Source organism: Cheilinus undulatus, linkage group 4 (genome assembly GCF_018320785.1).
Source record: "Cheilinus undulatus linkage group 4, ASM1832078v1, whole genome shotgun sequence".
NCBI classification, from domain to species: Eukaryota; Metazoa; Chordata; class Actinopteri; order Labriformes; family Labridae; genus Cheilinus; species Cheilinus undulatus.
In genome coordinates, this window is record NC_054868.1 from 36236676 (window position 1) to 36250570 (window position 13895).

The window sequence follows — 13895 nt, forward strand, 5'->3', positions numbered from 1 at the left end:
ATCTGTTTTCAATGACGCCGTATGATCTAGTGTTTATTCTGCGTTTAAAGGAGGAAAGAATGTCTCTTATTATCAGAAAGATCCATGAGTAAAAAATGTGTTTTCTAATAAAGTGTAGGCTTTTCAGACTGGCAGGGCTCTGTGCTGGTTCCAGTTCCTAAACCTAATTTTGAACCAGCTGGCCCATTCAAACCAAGAAAAAATGGTTCTGAACCTGAAAAGTTGGTTCTCAGCTGGAACCAAAAGTAGTTGGTTCTTTCTTGGGAACCCAGTCATCAGTAGGCGTATTGCTTTGTAGGTTGTGAAGATGAGTAGAAAATAGAGAAAAAGTGGTCTGCTGGGGAGACAAAATGTTTGGTTGTGATCTGGGTGTCGACAGATTTCCAGGTGAAGCTGGAGTGTGGGGGAGGGGGTGAGTTATATGCCGAACTTGCGGGAGAGATAGTGAAGGCTGGGTTCACCTGAACACCAGACCAAATAATTAATAAACTCAAGAAACTGAAGAAGGAATACCAGGACAGCAGGAAAGACTCAGGGAAAAGTGGAGCTGGACCTGATAATACATGTCCATCATGTCCTCCCACTTTGATTCTGCTTTCATTTTAGCATTGCATTCATATCATATTACTTCCTATCCCCAGCTGTAAGTCTTCATGTTCTCAGTCACAATACTTTTGTCTTCTTGGGTGCTACACGGCCACTGTGCCTCATAGATTTGTCTGGATCTTTGGTATGGATGACCTGCTGTTGTGGACCCACCTGACTCCAAGTACTGACTCCCAAAAATAAAGACTGACTGAATGTGGCACTTCTGGGGTGTTATTAAATCCAGGCTGCTTTTATAGCAGCCTTCAGCATGTCTGTATTGGTGAGTCTAGTGTCTCCTCTTGACATTTCCTCAGTGATTCTCTGTGGGGTTCAGGTCAGACCAGTTAGCTGGCCAATCAAGCACAGTAACACCATGGTCAGAAAACAAGTTTCTGGTTGGTTTGGCTTTCCTGTGGCCAGGTGCAAAGCCCTGCTGGAAAGAAATCAATATCTCCATAAAACTTTATAACTACGATCAATACACTATATTGCCAAAAGTATTCGCTCACCTGCCTTGAGTCACTTATGAACTTAAGTGGCATCCCATTCTTAATCCATAGGGTTTAATATGACGTCCATCCACCCTTTGCAGCTATAACAGCTTCAACACTTCTGAAAGGGCTTTCCACAAGGTTTAGGAGTGTATTTATGGAAATTTTTGACCATTCTTCCAGAAGTACATTTGTGAGGTCACACACTGATGTTGGACGAGAAGGCCTGGCTCTCAGTCTCCGCTCTAATTCATCTCAGAGTCTCCACTGCTCTAGAGTCCAGTGGTGGCGTGCTTTACACCACTGCATCCAACGCTTTGCATTGCACTTGGTGATGTATGGCTTGGATGCAGCTGCTCGACCATGGAAACCCGTTCCATGGAGCTTTCTACGCACTGTTCTTGAGCTAATCTGAAGGCCACATGAAGTTCGGAGGTCTGTAGCCATTGACTCTGCAGAAAGTTGCCGACCTCTGCGCACTATGCACCTCAGCATCCGCTGACCCCACTCCGTCGTTTTACATGGCCTACTACTTCATGGCTGAGTTGCTGTCGTTCCCAATCGCTTCCACTTTGTTATAATACCACTGACAGTTGACTGTGGAATATTTAGGAGTTAGGAAATTTCATGACTGGACTTGTTGCACAGGTGGCATCCTATCACAGTACCACGCTGGAATTCACTGAGCTCTAGAGAGTTAGAGTGAATGTTGCAAGACAGTGTTGGCACCTTGAAAACACCTGTAGTTAGCTGTTAAGACTAGAGTAGATACCTTTCAGTGAAACAGAAATGGTAAGCTCTTAATAAGCAGTGTGACATGATTAGCAGTTTGTTTCAAGCTGCCACAATTAGCTGTGCTGCAGGGGTGCACTAAAAACTGAAAGTTAGTGCTGGGAATGCACGATATTGGATTTTTGCCCAAATCCGATGTGCCAGTATTTACAGATTCAATTTAGCTGAAATCGATACCTCAACTGACATACGTCTGTTGGTTCAGCCTAAAACTCACTAATTTATTAGTATATATGGACAAAATTTGCAGTCAATATATTGTGAAATACACAGGCAAAATATTGGATGTAAATTTTGGCAGAAATTTAGATACCTGCCGATACCAATACCTGACAGATAATATCGTGCATCCATAGTGCTTAGCTTTAAGAAGTACAACAGGAACATGTGGAAAGGAAAATTCTCAAGATGGTCCTTCCAATAATCTACTCAGTTTTTAGGTTAATTTCTATTTAATCACAAGGAATTATATGTTGCTATGGCTACAGCTTAAACATGACTGCCCAGTGTTGTAAAGCAGTGTTTAACCCCTTAAAGCCTGAAAACGCAAATAATAGCCAGATAATTCTAATTTTTTGGAACTGAAATGTTCATTTAACTTTCTACTGAGATTTTAAAAAAATCCAAATTTCCAAATTTAACAATTATAATTTTAGTATCTCATTTTATTCATTAGGTGTTTTTGGTAACTGATAATCCGCTTGAGGGCATTTTTATCATTTATTAGATTGTATTCAGAATTTTTTTTGAGTAATTTATTGAGCATATTGATTAGATAGAGGTATCATAAAAGTGTGTATCAAATATGCAACAACAGGCGCTAAGGGGTTAAAACACTGAATGAGCCTTTGTGCACCTCTAAGAGACAGTTGCTAACAAACTAGCAAGGAGGGTCAAAAGATGATGCTAAATTTGGTCCTTTGGGAGGACTTTTAATATAAAGAGTAAAATGTTTATCGACACTTCCTCCCTCCTCACTCCTGATAAAATATTGAAGAACAACAAAAACAAGAAAACAACACTGCAGTTGTAACAGACAGTGAGAAGCTATGTTTCTGGAGGTCAGTGGTGCAGAATATATGAGGGGCCTTCACACCTGACTGTGTCAATCTTAATCCTGCTACTTTTAGTGTTTTCCCCTCAGGTCATGTTCCAGGTACTCATGTGGAGATTGTGCAGGTGCAGACATTCCAGGCAGTTCACAGCTTTTTATGAGCTGTGAAACCCAACTGTCCATTTCATGAGGGTGCTAAAAGTTTGTGTTAAATGTAAGACTTTTCTCCGTGTGACCTGACCGGCCCCCGTCCCCTCACCCTGTCTGTGTTGATTTTTCATTAGACTAAGTGACGATCAGATGATGTTTAACCACAACAAACAAGCTTCTTTCCCAGACAATGTTTGTCTTAGAGATTCAGCATGTTGTGTTTTTGTTTAGCTGAGCCATAGATTTCCTTTACGTTTCAAGTTTATTTGCTAAGAGATGTTCCCAAGAAAGTTCCAGATCTGAGCAAGGAAGTGTATACATGAAAGTGTCATTTACATCTGAAACAGTGCAGTCACCATGTGAATAATATGTTTTTTTTTCTGTTTCTACAGCAAAAGATTCCAGGAGACCCTGTCTTATAAGGTATTGTTTTTAAGTGTGATTAAAAAACCCATTTGCATTTGTGTATTCATAATTAGACAAATATAAAGCATGAATACAAAATTTCCAAGCTGTAGTCTTCTACAGGTTATGTGTTTCAGCTTCAGTTCATCTGTGCTCAAAATAGATAAGTTTTTTGTGTGCTGTGACTTCTTTTAAAAGCATGTTTATGAGATGTTATCCTCCTTGTCTGTTGCTTTCTAACTATGAGGCTGTTGCAGTAGCACAAGTATTGAGGAATCAGATGTATTCAGTGCAAAGTTACTGTTTTACACAGCTCTACCAGAGTGCAGTGACCCAGTGGCAGCTGAGCGTGCTTTGCTTATGCCACAGTTGTCAGCAGCTACATCAAAGACACCAGCAGAGATTTAGACAATTGTTAGACAAATAAGTTACAAATTGAGAAGCAGAGGCGCACTAGTTATAGCTAGCTAGCTCTAGCTATCCCTAAGTCATTTTCTAAGTTTGTTAATCAAGTCTTCAGATTAACAAATGAGATGGGGTCAACTGTCAGAAAAAAAAGGATAAAACCATTGCGCTTCTGCTGTTACAGCCTGTCAACAGCTAGAGGTGAAGAAATTTCAGTAGGCCTCTGACTCATAAACACAAAGACAGTTAAATGCAGGTCATTCTGAATTTGTTGCTATGATCTAATCTCTTTTTTTTTCTTTTTAACTAAGTAATTTCATGCATATTAATGCGATAATGTCTCTTATCTGACTGACATCTTGTTTATTAGGTGGAGGAGACCCAGCCGTGGCAGTAGCATAGCTGTTACTTTGAGCAGGTGTTTGAGGAGACAGCTGATGTTGTTGTCTGTTTTCTTGACCCAGGAAAGGATGTGGATGAAGGGCAAAATGTAGATGGGTGGATCTGGGGTCTTGTGCAAGTAGGGTTCTTGATCTCTGAAGAGGGATGAGTGTAGTGTAGAGAAGTGGGTCTGATGCCTTGTGGTGGTGGAGCTTTGGGGTAGTGCAGGGAGGTGGATCTGTCTTGGGATGGATTCCAGCCAATGTTGCTGTATCTGCCTGGTGGATTATGTCTCCTCTGAAGGTTCTGGTGGAGAGATGGCTTCCTGTTCATGTTCATATTAATATTGATATTAGCAGAAGTTGCTGTTCGATCTAAAGCTGTGTTCTTGATGTTCTTTGCAAAAAGTCTTACTCCTCTTTGGATGAGGTGTAGCTTGTTGTTTAGGTGCTGATAAAAAATGTTTCCATGGTGAGCTACATGGACGTTTGGTGGATCTGAGCAGGGTTTGCATATGTCAGCATTGATGGTGTTTATTTTGTGTTGTGGAATATCCTTTCTGGGAAACAAACTTGACACTGTAATTCTCGCTGTGGGGAAAGCTGACGTTGCTTTCTCAACCAACTGTCTCAGTGCATGAGGTACATCTTTGTTGGAGGCATTTATCTCGTTTGTCCCAGTGTGGATTACGATGTGTTTGATGTCTTTGAGTTTTGAATCAGACAACTTCTCCATGGCCTCTGAGGTAGTGGGACTCCATATCTTTTTGGATTTATTGCCTGGAAAGAGTCGCTTAAATATCTTTGATATATTTTTTTCTGTCCATCTGAGGTTGAAAAGTTACCTTTGGATGCTGTTTGGGTTTTCAGTTTTCCTTGAATCCAGTGCTGTTGCTAGCCAACTGTCATATGTTGCATGAGAATCTTCTGTTGGCTAGTTTTAGCTTCATGCTTTGGATCCAAGAAGTGCTGAAAAAATGTAGAAATAACCTTCTGTTCTTCAAAAAATAAGCTGTTGTTTCTTCTTGCTTTTTGTCATTTGTCCTGTTTTTATCTGTTAAATCAAATATCTTGAGGTGAAAACACCAAAAATATCAACAAAGTTTAGGAGCTCTGTATTTTTGCTGCCTTTCAGTCGGTAACCCGGCAACCAACCACATCTATCAATCTATCCATATATGGTCATGCTGATAAGAGTTCTAGAGCACTGCATTGATCTTTACTGTGACCTCATATGGAACATTCTAAGAATCTTATAAAGCTGTCTTCTGGCCACAGTCAGCTCCTTTGAGCCTGGAGTTTCAACCAAGTTGGTCCACGTTCGAGTTTGTCTGGTTACATTTGAATCATTCAGCAATCATCTCAGTGAGCTTTTTCTGTGCATGATATACAGAAACAGTTTTATTATGGAGTTCAACGAAGGAATCTACCGGCCTGTTCGTGTGTTGTTCGACACACCAATTTTCGAGCGTGCCATGCAAATCTGCTGGCATATTCAATCTTTCAAAATCAAGGTGGCGATTTTGACTGAATTGCTGCAGCTTCAGCGGAAGAACAAGCTCCCCTCAAAGGTCTCTGTGGAGGATATGACCAACCTTTTGGTGGAGGAGAGCAAAAAAACACTACGAGTCCAGATGTGGGAATTTGAAATGGAGGACTTCGATGAAGACGTGAAGCCTCTCCTCAAGCTTGTATGGGAGGTCAATACAAGCATGCAAAGTAGAGATGTGGAGTTTCAGGCGAAACGACTGCTAGACTCCCCAAAGAACATCCCTCCCTCCTACAGGAATCCAAAGATCCTCAGCCAGGCACGTGAATATGCCCAAATTCTGCTTGAGCAGCAGCAGAAAGCTACCATCTCCAAGCAGCTGAGCCCACAGGAGGTGGTGTTGGAGCTGGTCCCCAAAGTTGTACAAGCACTTTGGGTGCCTAAATGGACAACATCTAGAGACATGCCCTCTGAGCAGCTCTCTGAGTTGGCTGTCAGTGTGACAAAAGCTGTCCTTGATGGTGTATTGTCATCACTGTCAACCTCAATCCACCAGGTCACCTTCCCCCGCACTGTGAGGGACCACTTGGTCCGCTCCATAGAGGGAAAGGTCAGGCAGAGGTATTCTCCAGATACTCTGAAGAGGATGATCTGCAACCTCGAAGCAGAGCTGCTAAAAAACATCACGAGTGCTGCAGTGAGGGATGTCTGTTTCCTGTTTGACCACCAGACTTGCTCAGATACCCCCACTGACAGATCCTCAGTCAACGCCGCTGCCCAGGAGACTTTGAATAGAAGGAAGGACCCGCAAAGCCATGCTCATGTATTTCCTGCTGTCAGTCAGGCTACACCAGAGGAGCCTCTAACATGTCCAGGACCAAACCCTTCTGTGAGGCAGTCACTACTTCCCCATCATACCCTGCCAGCTGAGCCACCAGTCTTGGTTCCAGTCCTGGGGGGTGGGGTCGTGGAAAAGCAGCCCAGTCAGGAGCAAAGGCCAAATATAGCACAAGCTCCAGTGCTTTGTGGAGATTTTAATAGTGCTCTCTCTGTGGTCACTAAGTGTGAACCACAAGGGACTTTACCAGGCCAGGAACTGGTCTCTGCCGCTGTGACGCCGTCACCTCTTCTTCGCGTTACCCCACCGGCTGAACCCACTCTCATGGTTTCAGTCCTGGGGGGTGAAGTTGTGAACGAGCAGCTGAGCCAACAACCTGAATCTGTTTTGTTTTTTTCTCCGCCACTTCCTGAGGATCATGATGACAAACCCTCTGGAATCAATCTGGCGATGGAGTTCAACGAAGGAATCTACCGGCCTGTACGTGTGTTGTTCGACACACCAATTTTCGAGCGTGCCATGCAAATCTGCTGGCATATTCAATCTTTCAAAATCAAGGTGGCGATTTTGACTGAATTGCTGCAGCTTCAGCAGAAGAACAAGCTCCCCTCAAAGGTCACTGTGGAGGATATGACCAACCTTTTGGTGGAGGAGAGCAAAAAAACACTACGAGTCCAGATGTGGGAATTTGAAATGGAGGACTTCGATGAAGACGTGAAGCCTCTCCTCAAGCTTGTATGGGAGGTCAATACAAGCATGCAAAGTAGAGATGTGGAGTTTCAGGCGAAACGACTGCTAGACTCCCCAAAGAACATCCCTCCCTCCTACAGGAATCCAAAGATCCTCAGCCAGGCACGTGAATATGCCCAAATTCTGCTTGAGCAGCAGCAGAAAGCTACCATCTCCAAGCAGCTGAGCCCACAGGAGGTGGTGTTGGAGCTGGTCCCCAAAGTTGTACAAGCACTTTGGGTGCCTAAATGGACAACATCTAGAGACATGCCCTCTGAGCAGCTCTCTGAGTTGGCTGTCAGTGTGACAAAAGCTGTCCTTGATGGTGTATTGTCATCACTGTCAACCTCAATCCACCAGGTCACCTTCCCCCACACTGTGAGGGACCACTTGGTCCGCTCCATAGAGGGAAAGGTCAGGCAGAGTTATTCTCCAGATACTCTGAAGAGGATGATCTGCAACCTCGAAGCAGAGCTGCTAAAAAACATCACGAGTGCTGCAGTGAGGAATGTCTGTTTCCTGTTTGACCACAAGACTTGCTCAGATACCCCCACTGACAGATCCTCAGTCACCGCCGCTGCCCAGGAGACTCTGAATAAAAGGAAGGAAAGCCAAGCTCATCTATGCCCTGCTGTCAGTCAGGCTACACCAGAGGAGCCTCTAACATGTCCAGGACCAAACCCTTCTGTGAGGCAGTCACTACTTCCCCATCATACCCTGCCAGCTGAGCCACCAGTCTTGGTTCCAGTCCTAGGGGGTGGGGTCGTGGAAAAGCAGCCTAGTCAGGAGCAAAGGCCAAATATAGCACAAGCTCCAGTGCTTTGTGGAGAACCACAAGGGACTTTACCAGGCCAGGAACTGGTCTCTGCCGCTGTGACGCCGTCACCTTTTCTTCGCGTTACCCCACCAGCTGAACCCACTCTCATGGTTTCAGTCCTGGGGGATGGAGTTGTGAACGAGCAGCTGAGCCAACAACCTGAATCTGTTTTGTTTTTTTCTCCACCACTGCCTGAGGATCATGAAGACAAACCCTCTGGAATCAATCTGGCTATAACTGAGGAGCCTTTACCAGGCCAGGAACTGGTCCCTGCTGCTGTAACGCTGTCACCACGTCTTCGAGTTACCCCACCAGCTGAACCCACTATCATGGTTTCAGTCCTGGGGGATGGAGTCGTGAAAGAGCAGCCAAGCCATGAAGCTGAACCTGTTCCAGTTTTTCTTCCACCACTCCCAGAGGATCATGAAGACAAACCCGCTGGTGTCACTCTAGCCATAAACGAAGAGCCTTTACCGGACCATGGACCAGACTCTGCTGCCACGACGCAGTTGCAAGCACCTCTAAATGCCATGCCAGCTGAACCTCAAAACATGGCTCCAGTCCTGGAGGGTGATGCGACCACTCAGCAGCCCAGCAGAGGTCCAGCTGTACCGATCTCTGATGTCCCAGTGCAAAAGAAGGCCAAGAAGACTAGAATCCAGAGACTCTTCAGGTGGTTCAGAAAAACCTTCAGCTGTTCCCAGCCTGTCGAAGACTGAAAATTCTTCAGTCTGATTTTACTGTAAATAAATTTTACTGTCAAAAATATATTTATGATGTCATTGCAATCAATTTCTATCGGCCTGTCTCATTTTAGCAAGAGTTATTTTAAGGCACAGTGTTATGGGAAGAATGCTGCAGTAGAACATGAATCTATAGCTGAGGCAGATTAGCAGTGAAAATAAGGTGGTGAAGCTGGTCAATTTTGATAGATAGGTGTTTTTTGAATTTCAGATCTGGTTTCCAACCATTACCACTTTGTAAATAGAGATTAGTTGTTAATTTAAAAAAAAAAATCTTCAAAAAACATTGGCCTATTATTTGCAATCACTAGAATCATCAGCCAGTGTCAGGTTTAGTGGACATTTAGATGTTTAAGCATCTGATATGTTGTTCATAATCTATTTTGAATAAAATATGGTTTTATACGGATTACAAATCATTGCATTCTGTTTTTATTTATGACTCACATAACGGTCCAACATCTTTGTAATTGTATTGAAATAATATATTAATTCAATGATAATATTGTTATAAATGTATTAACTCCCACTGCTTTTTTTCATTGTCAAATATCTCTCTTTTTTTCACTAATTTTGGCATAGAAGAAGCACATCAAGATTTTGATTTTTAGTGATCAATTAGATCAAGAAAGATGAAAAAAAAAACAACAACAGGGTTTTATTAGGCGTGAAAAGTAACTGCTTACAGTACTTTTACTTCTACAAGTAACTTTTAACCAGAGTAACTGTACTTTTACTTGAGTACTATGCGCTTGTATTTTTTCCATCTCTGTTGACTTACACACTACCTTATGAAGAGACTGATTCCACATCCAATCCCAAAACAGCTGTTATACTGGAATGTTGATATCTCAAGGTTAAACACTTCTGAGCTGATTTTAACTCTCAAAGTGAAATTTTAGCTCCAGTCTGAATGTTGGACTGTGTTGTAGTTAGTTGACAGTGTTTATCCAGTTATTTCAACTATGTGAAAAGTTATTCTGAGTTCTGCCCTCTCTGGGGGATGTGTGGGTGAAGTTCCCCATCAAACCCATGGGCAGCGTTCTTAGAAGTGTTTTATATGTGTTTAGTCATGTTTGGATGTTATACAGAGATCCCTTCTGGGGTTCTTATGCTCTTGTCTCTGGTGGATTGTTGTTTTTTGATGTCAGACACATTTGCACCATGAGTGAAGTTATCCACTGGGTTAGAGTTGCTGCCTGTGACTTTAAGTGCATCTAAAGGACACATAGTGCATATTCCAGGAGTTTGACCAACTTGCCATGGATTTTCAAGAGTTCTTGCAGCTCTGCCATATTGTAAAATATTTAACCCTTTCAAAAGTGTAGTTTAATTCTATGTAGTGTGGACCAATAAAGACCCTTTTGAAGTGTTACATCTAACTCTCTATATATTAATTTACACTGTCAGTTTTGCTGTGTATTTAAATTTATCAAGCAGGTGTGACTTTACCTGAACAACCTGGCCAGAGATCTATTCTCTTGTTGTTAATGTCAGTAATAAAGGATCACATTTTATTGTAAAACTCCCCAGTAGCTACTCAGTACTAACTTGAATTATATACTTTTTACCTTTACTCGAGTAGATTTACAGACCATTAATTTTACTTGTACTGAAGTAAATTTAAACCACAGTAATTGTAGTTTTACTTTTTACTTTATTTTTTTACTTCTGTAGTTCCATTTTTCCCCATATTCCCCTCCAGTTTTCAAAACTAGATCCCCTAGTGACCTCTCAGGGGGTCGGACCCCTCACTTTAAAAAACACTGGTATAGTGAAACAATTATGCCATAAATTAGCATTCTTTAGAGTTCACTCTGGTGTTTGGAGAATCTACAGCTGAAGCATCACAGTTATTACATGAAGTTCTAAAAGAGGCAGGTATATTAGACTGATTCTTCAGTCTTTTTAAAGCCTAATTATGACTTAGTATATACTTGTGAATTATTTCTTGGGAGAAGAGGGTTTTAGAGTGTGAACGATCTAATTATGCTAGCTAACCTGAGAGATGTTAGCTTAGCTCATGAGCTTGTGTAACAAAATTGGTCAAATGTTTAAAATAGTGGACGGCCTATTTATCTATAACCTTTTAATCTGACATCATTCATATTTGCGTAGTCCGACAGAATACATTTCCCTTTTATCTTTAAATCTTGAAGCTGAACAGTGCAACGATATCAAGCTAGCATTAGCTTAATATGTTAGTAAAATGTGACTTATACCTGGGTGTGAAAAGTTAGTTTAACTCATTTTGGGTAATATGTTAATTTTGTGATGCATAAATCTCCACTAACTGAATCCAATCTTATAAAAAGACTCACTAATGGCATGAGTGCTTGTTTTATCACTTTATCGCTTTCGTGTTTATTTTTCTTTAATCTGATGGCACAGAGAAATAAAACTAATGAGATCTCTTGGCTCTCCTATCCATCTTTATTCCCCGGGGCGGCGAGGAGAAGGAGGCTTACACCCTCCACTCTCTCACTTCCTTATCGCTCAGCACAGACACAGCACTGTACTGTGGGAGGGTTCTTCCCATGATGATGTATGGGACCTGTCAGTGCCCCTCGGGAGAATCTGTGTAAAAGTTGCTGCAGGTCTCAGCCAAGGCAACCTCGAGAGCTGACATGTCACAACATCGGTCCACCTCTAAAATCTTTTCTCTGGAAGAAAAACACTCTCCTAGACATGGCTCAAAAACACAGAAATGACATCGTTTTTACAAGGCAGTGGGCAATTGTGCTGTTCTTTCTGTAGTGGATGTGTTTTTTTCCACTGAGTGTCAGAAAGCCCAGTGAGAGGAAAAAAAATAAAATTGCCATGTTTACAGTCTGGAAATAAGAAGCTAAACATATAACCACACAGCAGGATACATCTATACTCGATTTAAACTAGCAGAGACATTATCTGCCTCTTTAACTTGAGCTTTAAATCTCTCCTGCCTCCCTGTATGGTTTTGCTTTCAACAACAGTATTTTCTGTTCATTTGAGCTCAGTATGCCTGTGTCTCTGCTCCTAAGCTCCCATCTGACACTTGCAGATATAAAAAGCTGCATTTCATGGTTTTATAGCAGAATCAAAGTTGTCCTTCCAGAACTAAAGTAGTTAAACAGAAAGACGGCACGCTGACAAATGGTGTTATGCAGGAATAAAGGGCTAATGGTGTGAGATATTGGTGCTCAGCGCTAACTTTAAGCACCTGCTCTGTGGCCTTGTATTCAGCACAGTGAGGAATTGAATCAATTAAAGTAGGAGCAGGTAAAAGATTACAAACTGCTGACCTGATTCACATGTTCAGCGGACCTGAGCAAGAAAAACAACAGGAGAGGATGTGTCCTTTGACCTTACAGGGAAAATGAATAACCAGTGTTTGGCCTGCATTTTTAAAATGTATAGGGTTGAAGGGGTTAACATACAGATTTTCATGCTGATGCATTTTTCATGCCTTTTCACCCCCTTTTATATAGTTATTTGTAATTTTAAGTCTTATCAACTAGTCTTACAAATGGTTAAATTATCTATACATGATTGTCACAATGCAGAAAAATAATCTTGATCAATCGCTTCTATTCTTTCCATGTTCATAACCTTGCAAAGCAGGTTGGCCCTGTCTGCCGTCTTGCAAAGCTACGGATCAAAACACTTCTCAGTCAGAAAATAACCAGACCTATTAGCGTCATTTAAGGAGAATGAGGTGATGGCTACAGCAGTGTTCAGCTGAAACAGCTGCAGGCAATTAAACAATGGTGGCCCGTGAAAAGATCAGCATGAATGCAGTTTTATCAGAACTGAACCATACATTTTCATGAAAAGTCTTCATTTAAACTGCCTTTTTAAGTCTTCTCTCAAGCTGAGTTCTCTTACAGACTGAATAAGAACTTTCCAATTATTTTGCTGTATTCATTTTACTCCATCTTCACAAGCCTTCCAGGGCTGGCTGTCGAGAAGCATCCCCACAGGATGATGCTGCTATCATTGTGCTTCACAGTGGGGATGATATATTTGTGGTGACGTGTTTGGTGTCTGCCAAACATAGCATCTTGTCTGATGGCCAGAAAGCACCATTTTGGTCTCATCAGACCAAATAATTTTCTTCCACTTGACTATGGAGTCTCCCACATGCCTTTTTTGTGAACTCTAGTTGAGATTTAATCTGAGTTTTTTTTCAACAGTGGCTTTCTCTTTGCCAGTTTTCCATAAAGCTCTGACTGGTGCAGAACCCAGGCAACAGTTGTTGTAACCCGATGTGAATCTTGACACTTACCAACAGGAGAGCATATGCTCCTTATCTTTGTATCATAATTTCCAAGAGTTTCCACTCTTTCTCCCTCCGAGGAACTAATGTGTAAATTTTATTTTATTTGCGTTATCAGATGGAAACTTTCATTTCTATCTGAAGGAGAGCCAGTCCATATTGTCCTCCTCTTAATACATCCATAGTTGTTATCCATCCATAATAAAATCCGTAATTGTTTTTGTTTATTTTTTCTTCTTAACTAGCAAAAGACTGCATAGTCTGTTTGTTGCATAGTCTGACATGGTGCTTTTGTGAACGACCGAAAAAATTGTGTAGTCTGAGCTGGCCTTAAATAAGACCGCTTCTCCTAACCCACGCCTACATTGTGGGTAAAAAAGCCGACATCAAGCACTGATTGGTTTGAGCTTCTATGTAAATGTCCTTGCCATCAGATCAACTAGTTATCTGCTTGGTACATTTCCTGTCCCTCAGCCAGTTCATGCTGAGAGCCACCCACTCCATGGCTGTCAGCGTGACAGGCAGATGCATAAAAAAAGACAAATGAATACATGGATGGAAATGCAAGCTTTCCTGTGCATATGTGCATGTATGATGGCATTAGCTTCACTCAAAAAAACATAAAGATACATGCACTGAAAATCTCTGGTTTCAGATTGATAGGGTACTGATCTGTGAAAAGGTTAAAATTGTGGTTTTAAAACTTGATACATATGATCCATAGTATTTTTTAAATTATAGCTGTTCTAATCTGTCTGT

At 41.7% G+C, this 13895-nt stretch overlaps 1 protein-coding gene across 2 annotated transcripts in view; it reads left to right on the top strand.

Moving 5' to 3' along the window:
- gstcd (glutathione S-transferase, C-terminal domain containing) overlaps positions 1-13895 on the top strand; it is a 112368-nt gene that overhangs the window by 87912 nt on the left and 10561 nt on the right. For both annotated transcript variants that reach the window (XM_041784240.1, XM_041784241.1), the window contains one exon: positions 3468-3498. In XM_041784240.1, the coding sequence (XP_041640174.1) occupies positions 3468-3498 (31 nt within the window). The remainder of the gene's footprint in view (positions 1-3467; positions 3499-13895) is intronic.